Genomic DNA, 12,869 nt, shown 5'->3' on the forward strand with positions numbered 1-12,869 from the left:
TGCTACAGCTGAGGTAGCTGAAGGAGATGGATGCCTTGTATCTGTTAGAATGGCTGTCTGCCCAGAGGTCTTTTTTACTCTGTTATGGCATTTATTTAGTGAAAGATAAGGTCTGTGCTCACAAACCTTGCTTACTTTAATTAGAAATCATTAGTGCAGTCCACCTAGCAGAATTCCACACAATCCCACACCCAAGCAGAACAGGAGCAGCCTGCTCTCTATTGTCCACCCCTTCATGCACCCTGTTAAGTCCTAGGTAAACTGACAGCTGGCAGAGGCCCTGGAATAGGCAGAAAAAACAAGTAATCCAAGTCTCAGATGTCAGCTTTAGGATTTTACTTGCCATATGACACTGAACCATGATCTTTTGGGAAGGAAACTGCAGGTTGGAAACTAAAGTCTGTCTCTTTCAGGTACAGAGCAGTTGCGTCCTGGAGCCGTGTTCAGGGGATTGGAATCCCAATGATCACTGCTATTGAAATTTTCTCCATTTGGCTTCTGTCCTTCATACTGGCCATCCCAGAAGCAATTGGCTTTGCTGTGGTACCTTTCAAATACAAGGATGCAAGTTATGTTACCTGCATGCTCAAACCTACAAACAATTTCATGCTGGTAAGTAACATACTGTCTTCTCTTTTTTGGAACCCACAGCACATGGGTTAGACAATTAAGATACTGGATGGTAATAGAGTTTATTCATGCACTAAACTGCAAAATGTATTCTAAGGTGCTTTGGTGCAAAGAGGATCCTCTGTTTACAGTGATTTATCTCTGCTTTCAGCCAGAGAGATTAAATGGGGCTTTAAAACATTTTCATTTCTTTGCTACTGAGGATTCTTACCACAGACATTTGCAATTCACACCTGCTTAAAATACAATCAAGAGATGTATCAGGGTAGCTTGAGCCTTGAAAAGTTTTGAGTTTCGAGGTACAACACCTTGGTGCTTGTAAATGTCAAAACACGTGTTTCACCACGATTAGTCATCCTTTCCTACGCAGTAGTCAGATCTCTTGACACACAAAGAAAAGGGTGGGGCCATGCTACATGCATTACAGTCAAATAAAAAATAATCCTTTAGTTTACAAGAAATCATGACTACATAGCTGACAGACCCACACCTCCAGCTAGATGCTTGTGCAGTGTTAGCTGCCATTAGATACAGCATCTCAAGAGCAAGAGGAGTGCCTGAGACACACCAGGTAGCTTTGGCATGTTTCCTACCCTGCGCCCTCTGTGCTCCTGCAGAATAACAGCTGACAATACTCACAGTGACCTCTGCAAAGCAGCTCAGGTGGGAAGTCACTACAGAATCAATAAATTACTGCATAGGGGCATAGTGGTTTTCCACCTGGCCTTACAATGAGAAAATATCTTAATTTTTAAATTTCTGAATCCAGAGAAAGGCCAGGTACCATTCATCCAGTAATAAAAGAGTAATATTCCGATTTGTCACAAAGAAGGCAGATAGCACCAGGTTTAAAGTCTTGAGAAAAACTTGGTATACTTTTCTAGATTAGAATTTTTCATTATAGAGTATAGGTTTATCTTTTTTGAATGTCTGGTGCTTCTCCTTTTATTGTACCAGAGCATAACTTGGGCTAGAATTGGGAAGTTAGGAATTTTAGAAAATAAAAAGTGGGAATGATTATTTTTTCAGAGGAACATCCCCAACTTTGGTAGACTCACACAGACTATAAGGATGGCAAAAAGAGCATGAGATAATTGAGAGAAGACAAAAGGAATTCCCTAATAGAAATAATTTATGCAGGCAAAGATGGAGTGGAATTTCCCAGAGCTTATTATATTTTTGTTTCCTAACTCCACTGCCTATATGACTGTAGATATTGTAGTTATAAGACTGTGATTTATTACACAGTGCAGCAAAATTTCCCTTCTCTAATGTCCGTTTTTCTCCTCAAATGTGCCTGGACAATCTTCATTTACTCTCTCCCTAAGAAAAAGAACAGCTTTCCCTCTTCTCAAAAACATTATTGTTCAGGTCTTCCATAGGCATGCTAACTTTAATGATTACTGTTCTGTTCTTAATGTTGTAAGTAGAATAGCTTGGTTTGTTTTCCTAGCAGAAAGTAATATCTCTTACTTGCTCAGTATAATTCAGAATTGCCAATCTCCTCACACCAGTTTGATTTTTAAGGAAACAAACCTGCAGTTATGTCCAAGCTGAGAGTAAATGTTGGATGTGTCAGTCAAAACAGAGAACTTCATGCTTCAATGTGTTGCAAGCAAGTACAAACATGAGATTAAAGTGAAAATACCATTTTAACCTTAACTATAGTATTTACTACCACAAACACCACAATAAACAATTACTAAACTTCAGGAAGGATTTAGTATTAACTTTTGTTTTTAATAGGAGCTTTATTCATGTTCAAAACTATCTTTGAAAGATTTAAAAGATCCATGCTAGACCATAATTCCCAAGAGGTTGAGTGCACTAGGAAACTTGTTTAAAATGCACATTTCCTGTAGAAAACCAGTTCCATGTGGGCTTTCAAGACAAACAAAAGAACGTCTACTTCTCTTCAATCAACCCATTTTTGTGCTTTGATGTAAGCTTTGTGAAACTCAGATTCCTCAATTAATCATTTACAGACATTTTAGAGTAGGTTTTGAAACTCCACAAGGCCAGCTCCTGATCCAGCAGTGATGTATTGGTCAGGGCTGTGTCTCAGACCTTTCCTGTGTTTTCTTGATCAAAAGGCAATGCTCATGGAGGCTGGGACACTGATAGGACACCAAGTTTTCCTTGTAAACATGGCATGGATTCACATAGTACACATTTTGTTGTGCTACCCAGCCAACGTGATTCCAGCCTGACTTGGAGGAATTTGCCATGGAAAAGATAATTGTCTCCATGTATTTGTAATCCTTCTCTCTGCAGAAGGAGCAGTAATTACATCTGCCCTCAGTACTAACTCCTCAAATACGAGGCATATTGTTTTCTGGTTTTTCTGCTGGCAAAAGCTCTGCTCCCAGAGGGGGAAATTCTGCCCCCAAGGAAAATACAGCTATGCAGGAGACTGTAGCCCCTCCTCAGGGAGGAGGCTAATGAGGAGGAGGAAACAAGTTAATCAACACAACACAGTGTCCCAGAGTGAGGTCAGAATGTGGCCTAGAAACCAGCAGCATAATCTAAACTAGCAAATTCTGTATGCAGCTGTGTTGGGGCTGAGGGAAAAAATCGAAAGCATTCCCTTTTTCTTAGTAAATCAACTTTCTAATGTAACTGAAGTAGATTTTTAAAGTAACATTATTAAACAGCAGTTTATTAATTGTATCAACTTTTTTTCATCTTTCAAGTCTAGTGCTGTTTGGTTTTAAATGTAAACACGATGTCAAAAGTTTGACTTTTTCAAACAGGATTAATAAGATCCTCAGGCATAAGAATTTTGACATTTGGTGTGGGAACTGTGATGTTACAAAAGCACATCCTCTAGGAACAAACAAGCTGGGGGAAAGAGTGACACATCCCTTTTATACTAATAACCTAGACACAGGAAGTATTTGAAATGCCATATTTCAGTGCATACTTTTGGCTGACCATGAAAGTTAAAAACCAAGATACAAAATTTCCTGAAGTCTGAAAACATGATCCTCTACAGAAAAGAGCTATTTTAAATGTTTTCTCAAATGTAGTATTTCTCACAATACATAAATTACAGCACTGCTTACATCACAGCTAATACTTGAAATTACACAGAGAAAAGCACTGCTATTCTATCAATACCTCAGTGTCCTGTCACAAAAGGCAAATGGTGGAAATGGCAGTCAAGGAGTTAAAAGTAACTGTACCACTGGAAGCCATCCCTAAGCTTTGCACGTATCAGACAAACACTTATAAAGTGGCTCCTATCTGCCCAGTACATAAGCAAACCAACTGCCAACCTTTTCACTGATAACAAAAGGTGATAAAACTTACAAGACATTTTGAATTTTCCTTTTTTGGCATCAAGACAGAAGCTGTAGAGGTAAATGGCATTTCCTGAGACAGGCTTTTAGTAAGATTTGTTATCTCAGACTGACACTGTCTACATTTTGGCATCTTTTTCATGCAGCTGTATTCCAGTTTTCATGAATGAACATAAATGTTCAGAAAGTACAACCAAAAAAATTAATTCCAACTGAAGACAGATTGCAACAAAGCTACAGGAGGGCTATTTGTAAATGTTTACACTGTTGCAATTCCTATTTTGATGTTGGCCAAAAAGAGATCAACAATAAGCAAACACACAGATACCAGCATACCAACTGTCATGCTTTTCCAAGACCTTTCTATAGTATTTTGCATTGAATCATAAGAAAATATCTGCTCTTTTCTTTCCTTTATCTACAGTTTTACAAAGATGCAAAGGATTGGTGGCTGTTTGGTTTCTATTTCTGCATGCCACTGGCATGTACTGCCATTTTTTATACACTAATGACTTGTGAAATGTTAAACAGAAGAAACAGCAACTTGAGAATTGCTCTCAGTGAACACCTGAAGCAGGTAAATATATTAGAAAACCAATGCTTGAAAATGTTCTTCTCTCTATGGGTTACATTAGAAATATTTCAAAGTGTACTGAATACAGTAAACTACAGAAGTAGAAGATGAGGATATGGGTTATTTATGATGTTAAGGTATTCATTTAAACCTGGAACAAAAGACTAAATCACAGTAAAAGGAGGCACTGAAGACAGCATGCTCAGGAAACTAACCCTTTTCTTTCTTTTCTTATTTTGACAGTTGTGCCCTCCTTCTCTTTAACCTCAAATCACTACTAGCTAAATGCTTTGAAATTTAACTACAAAGATTTGCCAAAAAATGTTTCTTTTTCTGTATAAAGATATGACTACATGGATCCTCTTTCCTTTTGGCATTCTTTGATATGTAACTGCAGTTTCATATAAAAAGCAATTGTAGAATAACCCAGTTTAGAAAAGAGTGGATTTTGCTTCTCAGGGTTATTGCACTATTGCAGTACCACTGCTGTAGCTGCTTTGAAAAGAGAACAGAACAAACAAACGATCACAGAACAAAGTCCATCAGGTCTCTTTGCTGGTTTGGCAGCACTGGCTGATGTTCAATGCTTAACTGAAATTTTAAAAACAATCTGGAGCTTTTCCCCTTTGTTCACATCAGCCCTTCAAACTCCTTTTAACTGCCATGTTCACAGATGTGAATCCCTAAAGCAGTCTTTTCTGCATCAGAGTGAGTTCTCACAAAGGTTCCTCCTCTGCTGGTTCATTCCAGATCAGAGCTGACTGGAAAATCCTCCCCTTGTGCAGATTCTCCACCTTTTTCCCTCATCAGGCCCTGGGACTGCAACACAGTGTGTCCTAGGGCCACACACAGGCTACTCCACCCACTAGAACTAGAATGGTATGTACTAGAAGGTGGGGGAATCCGCTCCTTCCCATCTTAAAATACAGGAGCCACAAAGCTGCTTAGACCAGCTGCTGCAGGATGACTTTATGTCACAATTTACAAATGCTTGTCTTTTTAACTCTCCCCTTTTGCCCCTCTTCCTTCCTTGGCCACATTAATGTCTAATAATAATTATATCCATATTCTGATAAAAGCTGCTATTATACAAAAGAGAAAACTGTAACATTCATATTCAAAGCCTGACATGACTGTAATCACTCATTTGACTTCAAGTTCTTCCATGACAGAGCCTGCAGTGCTTGTCACTGTTACATTACAGTGGAATCCTTACCCCTTCATATGTTTCTCTTTATCAAACCCATGCCTATCAAACACCATTAGTACATGTTGTCAAAAATCCACTAAAACATCTGCAACTCTCTAGAGCCACATAAAATACCCATCAAAGTGCAATTATTTCTTAAGTATTACAAGATTAAGCTGCAATACCAACATTTCTAAGATGTTTCTAGAGGAACTGTTTACTCGAGAACATCAAGATCTCGTTGTAAGGATCACTTGGCAAAATCAAGATACTGGGCAGTATCCCTTTATAGAACAGCATATCAGAGAGAATCCTACAATATTCTACCAATACCAATACCTGTGTGCCCAGCTGCTCCAGCCTCAGTGATGAGCAGGTTCTGTTGAGGATGGACAGGGTCAAGACCATGACAAACTCTGTAAAAAAAGAGTAGTACATCAGGTAGTCTGGAAGCTTCACTTTGGGAACCCTTTCATAATTTATCTACTTACTGACTTTGCTGCCAGCATTACTAACTACAATCACCTGCTAGTATGAATTTGGCACTCAGTATCTACTCTTATCTCCTTTATCTAGCGCCGAGAAGTTGCCAAGACAGTTTTCTGTTTAGTTGTGATTTTTGCTCTTTGCTGGTTCCCTCTCCATCTGAGCCGGATTTTGAAGAAAATGGTATACAATGAAAAAGACCCCAGCAGATGTGAACTGCTCAGGTACTTGATTTTTCATGCCAATAGTTTGTAGTGAAAAAATAGAATGCTGCATGCTTAGAATTTCTATGAGGAATGTCACTGTGCAATGCTGTGGTGTTTTATTAATTTTTAGCTGCGCCCATTTGCAGAGGTTTCAATTTTAATGGGGTAGCATAATCTCAACAAATGTTGTCTGTCATCATTTCAATCACTTTGCTCTGGAGTTTTTGAACATCTGTGAAATAGGTTATTATAGACATGGCATAGCAGAAGATTAGATTGAGGGAGTTAGGTAAGAGTCAATTAGTTTGTGTGACAGAAGAGGCTGTAACCACAAGGAGCATGGATGCTTCTGTAGCATATGAACTGTTTAAATGTTTTTCTTCCTTTTGTCTAGTTTCTTGCTGCCCTTGGATTACATCAGCATCAACCTGGCAACCATGAACTCTTGTATAAACCCCATAGCTCTGTATTTTGTGAGCAAGAAATTTAAAAACTGTTTCCAGGTAAGCTTCTCTTGATAAGATTTTATGTCCAGTTAACTGACTGTATTGAACCACTTGGCTATTATCTTTTTTTAACACCTAGGAGAAGAGGCATGCAAAGGAATGAAAGAATATAAACTGTCTGGTTTAGCAGCTAGCAGTTCACACAGCACATGGACCAAGTTGAAAGTGAAACTATCCACTTTATCTGAAATACTAAACCAATAAATAAGTTGACATAGTCCTCATACATGTAAACAGAGATAGACATGCTCTTGTAAATACTATTTGTCTGTACATGACATGCACAAGAAATAGAATTTTCCACTCTTGACGACACCAAGCTGCTTGCATTAAACAATCTCATTAATGACTAAAATTTTTAGGCTGGAATACCAAATCAGGCACCTGAGTTGACTTTGGCAATCAAATATGCATTATGTCTTCTACCTGCATTTTCCAGTTCCTATACATGCAAACATATTTTATAATTGCCTGTGACAATGTGCCTCTGCAAGTCCCTGTCCACCTATTAAAGGCAACACAGGAAGCAGAAAAATGAGAGTAAAGAAAGTAATGAAATGGAAGACTGAAATAAATTTATCCGCAATGGAAAACTAAGGATGACAGGACTGTACCACTAAACCTTAAGTCTGAGAATAGGCAGAATCCAAATTACTGAGCTTGTGTTCAGATTTACAATTTATTTTAAGGGAGAATTTTCACATGATAAGAAGTCATCTTCTATTCCTAACTGTGCAAGATGTTACACCTCAGTATGTTCACTGAACCTTTTCTGAAACAATTGTGTCTTTTTCTAAGACTGGAGAACCTAAGTCATGGGCTGGGGAATTTTAATTTTCTTTTCCATGCTAAGCAACATGCTGATCCATAAGTTTGTCAAGTACAATTATAAAAGAAGGGGGGAAAGCAATCAACCCAGCACCTAAAAATATATATTGAATTCTGTCAGTTCTCAATCTATTTACCTCAGTTAAAAAAATTTCCCTTTTCATACTGTGAAAGCTTTTTGTAAATAAGAGGCACAGGCTGTGCGTAATTTGCTGCATTTGTAATGTTCAATCACAAGAATCATTTATGTCCTAGGATAAAAATTTTCCTGAATATAGCTAGCACTCCCTTCAGCTAGAATGATCTGTCATTTCTGAATGAAAAACAAGGCTGGTAATCTGCATAGAACTGAGAGATTTGTCCTAACTTTTATTTATTTATTTGTTTGTTTGTTTTATATTCATTTTCAGTCATGTCTTTGCTGTTGCTGCTCCCAGTCTAAGAGTTTGGTGACTTCAGTGCCCATGAATGGAACAAGCATTCAATGGAAAAACCAAGAACTAAACAATCACAATACAGACCGAAGCAGCCATAAAGACAGCATAAACTGAAAATTAAGGACTCTCACACCGTTTCAGAATGAAACAGGAAAAGTCACTACAAAGCTATTACAACAGGAAGCCCAGTGACTGTTCCATAACGAATTCAGACATGTCAACCATTGTACCTAATTCCAGAGGTGACTGAGTAGATGGAGAGAGTGTAACTGTGATGTTCTGTGAACTGAGATCCACTGGGTGGTAATTCTGCCTCTGAAAAGGATACTGATGTGATTATGACACACAAAAACTGGCTTGAACCACACAGGTGGTTTTGCTGTTCGGAAGCAGGAAGGAACTGTCCAGTGTCTGTGACTGTCAGAATGCAATCTTTTTACCTGACTGTCACCTAGAATTAATCACTCTGGAACTTTTGAAAAGGTATCAAAATGGAATCTGTTTGTGACTTTATTTTCTCTCTGCCCATTTGTCTTTTAAGTTCTATTTCTGTGGTGGGTAAAGTCCACACACCGGTTTGTTTTGCATGTTGTTGTTGTTGCTGTTTTTCAGGTTCATGTTTGAAAATGTTTTGGTCTGCACAAGCATTTTACTTACTTATGTTACAATGGATTGGGACATTAGCTGGGCAGTTCACCTTTGTAGCACTTCAGTATACAAATATAGGAAGAGACCATTTAAACAGCATCAACATTTGGCACTTAAGCACACATTAATACCAGAAAAAGAGGTATTAATAATACAGTATTATACTGTGTTATTTATTCTAATGCTCTGTACAAAATAAACATAATTTGTATCAGCAAAAAGAATGGAAGATGCTCATAGATGGGCGCCTTACAATGTGTTTTTATTAACCTGACATGTTAATTCTAAAACTATATGAACCTTTTAATCTATTTAGACTATAACTGCATTAAATCTATGTTGGAATGAGGGTCAGTGGAACATAGTGAAACATTATTAAAGCTGTCCACAGCATTTTGAGAATATGGTTATTACCAGAGCAGCTATGCACTCTATTTTCACATTGTGAACATGAGGTTATAGTCAGAGTGAATGTAGAAATGTGGAAGTCCATAACAGTTGGATGTGCAGAAGGATATTTGTGCCTTATTTCTTACAGAGTTCTCTGTCTTACACAGCACTCAAAGATTTTAAAGGGGTTTATTAGGTAATCAGCATTGTTAACCATACAAATGCTATTAACAATATATAGAAACTATTGCTTGCATATATGCAAACTTATGATTTCCTTATTATTTTCATCCATTAAGGTTACATAGCAAGAGATTCTCAGTTTGCCTATAAAAATTTTTAATAAGTAGCCTTTCATTAACTAGTGGAACTCAATAGTGTGGTGTCAAATATAATATGTCTCATGCACAAATCTGTTAGGCAATTTATAGCATCTGTACTAGACTAAGAAGCAGGACTTAAAATTCCACAAATCTTCAAACATCTGTTCCATTTCCAGTGAAAGATGTAATCCTGCATAATTTTATTTAAGAAGTCAAATGCTAGTGCCTACAGTGACTTCTGCTGCACAGGTTTCCCCAATGTTTACATTCACACAAATCTTCTGAAGTATATTTTTAGAAAGGTTCTATAAATTGGTTTGTGTAATTTTTGTGTGCTTTTGTCTCTGTGACATATATGCGTGTATAAATACATATAAATCTATGTTCATATGTTATAAACCTAAATACAGTCTTCTGACAGTGCTCTGTGGTAGTGCCTAAGAGCATGGTATAGAATGAAACTTGGCTGAATTTCACTTACAACATTTCATCCTCAAACTGTATCAGAAATCATAGTAAATGAGTGACAATGCTCTCCTTCAAGAAGATTTAGTTATTTGGTCTCTTTACATCCTCAAATCTTCCCTGCTGCTTTGACTGTACATATTGAGGAGATGATAAAGGCAAACAGAAAAGAGACATGAGGGATGGATTTAAGTTGTAAATTGCTCCTTCTTTATTTCAAGGCAGGAGAAAGCTTTGAGTGCATTCCCCTTCTCTGCTATTTACCTGGTGGCTAGATGAACCAAAAAATTTCATACACCTACAAATCAGTAATGGGATTGCTCAGAGACAATATTTCTACCTGTCTACAAAAGACAGTGAGCAATAGAGACAATCTAGGTCAGTTTAGGGTTCCCAACCACTACCAAAAAAGCCCCATCTACCTGCAAAAGTTTTAGAAGTGAGAGGTACTTTTTAGAATCCTTTAGAATTGTTTTTGTGAGGTTACTTAGGGATCAGAGACTGCAAAAACCTAACTGGTGACCCTCATTCCATTTCTCCAGCCATTGGAAGGACAGAGAGAGTTTAAATAACAGTGAGAAGTGAGCTCCTGGGAGGTCTCATACTGTTTTTTGCCATCTTTGCTTTTTTGTGTTTTTACTGGTGGCTGCTGCTCCCACTCACAAACCGGTTTTAAGAACAAAGGGTGTTGTGATGTGGCAGCTGTAGTGAGTGGGGGGAAATGCTTCTGAAAAACTTCCCAGGGTACTTTTTTAATTTTCTCCTCTTCTTCCCTCTGAGAATGGTAAATATTCTTCCTGGTACAGTATCTACCCTCAGTTCTGAAAAAAGCTGTCTTTCAAAAAGAACCAACAAAAATATTCCACAATTCTGGTGTCACACATAATCCGCTCTCTCTTTTACATCAGTACAACTTTCCATAAGTATCCTTCCATTCTCTCCTTATTTTATAGATGTTTTTAATCCTGCTGTTTGCATTCATCTCAACTGAACCAAGCCTAGCTTTTCTCTGCAGATAACAGGGTCTACTCCACAAGCTTCAGATTAACTTCATAAACTTTTTGTCTGTTCACATAACCAAAATCCATTTAATTGTCACATTCATCTTTTTTTGTGGACTTCAGAATTCCCAACTTTTGTCAGACCACCCAGTGTAAAGTTTCATTGACAGTCTCACTTCTTAACTTAGTTTTAGAATACAGCTGTTCTCCTTGTTTTCAATATGCATTTTTTTTCAAACTACATCACTAAACATTTCCTCTTTGGTATATTTTACATTTATTTTCTTCAAGGAGAAAGCATACATGGGTTTTCACTTATATCTATCTATGTATTTATTTATTTATATATGAAACTCTGTGCTTCAGACCTGACCTAGCCAGCTCCTGTGCATTAAAAAAAGTACTCATATAGTTCATCATAAATCTCACCTGATAAAACCATTAGCTTGGTTCTGAGAAAAGATATCTATGCTATGCTCATATCTGATTTTTTTTTTTTTTTAATTTTAATACAGTCAGCTGTTTACCTGTCTGTCCCTCCATCCTTCCAAACCAACTGTCAACCCCCTGCCCAATTTCAATAAATTTTACAGAACAGAGTTATCATCATTATGAAGCTAGAGAATTTCACCAGAACTGCAGGATGGCAGGAAGAACAAAATTCAACTCGTGCTCTATGCAGAAAATTTCTGAAATGTAGTTTGTGCATAATAATAAATTCAGTTGATAGAAAGATGTTATAAACATTACAGACACAGGAAAAACCTTGATCAAAGCATGTAACTTGTAAGACATCTGAGAATCAAACCACAACCCACAAGTTCTTGGAAGCCAGTATTAGTAAGTTCCCTTGCTTGTGGAATTACTTGCTGCTTCTTTTTATTTTCATGCCTCTCTTTCATCATTTACATATTTACTGCAATCTTGTTACTATGTAATTTGATTCTGTGAAGCCTTATGGGTTTCAGTGTGTGAGAAGACACGGTACAAATTCAAATTCTGCTGCATTTGTATGAACAGATGCCTGCTCAAATGTCCCTGAGGCAAAGCACACATTCTCATTAGAAGAAACACCAGGACTGCATGCTAACGTTGCCTTGCAAAGTTTCTTCCACACAATCAGTGCTGCAAAGTATTCCTTGTTTATACTCCTCACTCTTTCAAAGACTAGATAAAGGCAATTCTCCAAAATCAGAGTAAAAGAAAAAATATTAAAAGTTTACAGACCAGAAACAGCTCTCAAGTTGCATAGAAGAAAAAAAAAAGACACCAAACCAAGGCATGTTTAAAACATGGCTCAAAAAGAAACACAGCCCATCATTAATCCAAGTGTGGGAAAGGAAGATATGAACTAAATAAAAAAATGTAGGTCATCTCCAGTTTCTCTAAAGGAAGATGAAATTAATTGACCTCTACAATCTCATCCAGAATCAGTTTTTCCCCTGTACAAACACCACTGCTTCTGAACTGAGCTGTCACTTGAGTCACAGCCTTGCAGTCCTGTTAGTTACAGTAGCTTATTATTACAATAATAGAGCTCAACAGAGTAAGTGTTGCAACTGGTAAGAAAAAGAACAACAATCTGAACTTCAGCGGCACTCTGCCCACATTTCTGAGAGTAACCGAGTGTCTGCCAGCTGCTCTGAAATCAATTATTTGGAGCATCTCAGAATAAGGGCCTTACTTCAATCTCACAGTCTTAGTCCTTGGGAGCAAAAAGACTGAGAAGTTACTGAATCAAGCATCCAGAACAATTAATGAGAAGCATTCCCAAGATCTGCAAGAGAACATACCTCCTGCTTAATATTTTAAACAGAGGGGAAGATTAGAAATCCACCATGCCATCCTGGAGCCACATTTCATATTTAGTGAAATGTCCATATC

The 12,869-nt window shown here is 37.5% G+C and overlaps 1 protein-coding gene across 2 annotated transcripts in view; it reads left to right on the forward strand.

Moving 5' to 3' along the window:
* Positions 1 to 11,478, forward strand: part of EDNRA (endothelin receptor type A) — a 33,280-nt gene extending 21,802 nt beyond the window's left edge. For both annotated transcript variants that reach the window (XM_079305960.1, XM_079305961.1), the window contains exons 4-8: positions 414 to 612; positions 4,357 to 4,509; positions 6,272 to 6,405; positions 6,782 to 6,890; positions 8,132 to 11,478. In XM_079305960.1, coding sequence (XP_079162086.1) covers positions 414 to 612; positions 4,357 to 4,509; positions 6,272 to 6,405; positions 6,782 to 6,890; positions 8,132 to 8,272 — 736 coding nt within the window. In that variant the 3' untranslated portion in view covers positions 8,273 to 11,478. The remainder of the gene's footprint in view (positions 1 to 413; positions 613 to 4,356; positions 4,510 to 6,271; positions 6,406 to 6,781; positions 6,891 to 8,131) is intronic.
* Positions 11,479 to 12,869: the final 1,391 nt, after the last annotated feature.

This window comes from Erithacus rubecula, assembly GCF_903797595.1.
Source record: "Erithacus rubecula genome assembly, chromosome: 5".
NCBI classification, from domain to species: domain Eukaryota; kingdom Metazoa; phylum Chordata; class Aves; order Passeriformes; family Muscicapidae; genus Erithacus; species Erithacus rubecula.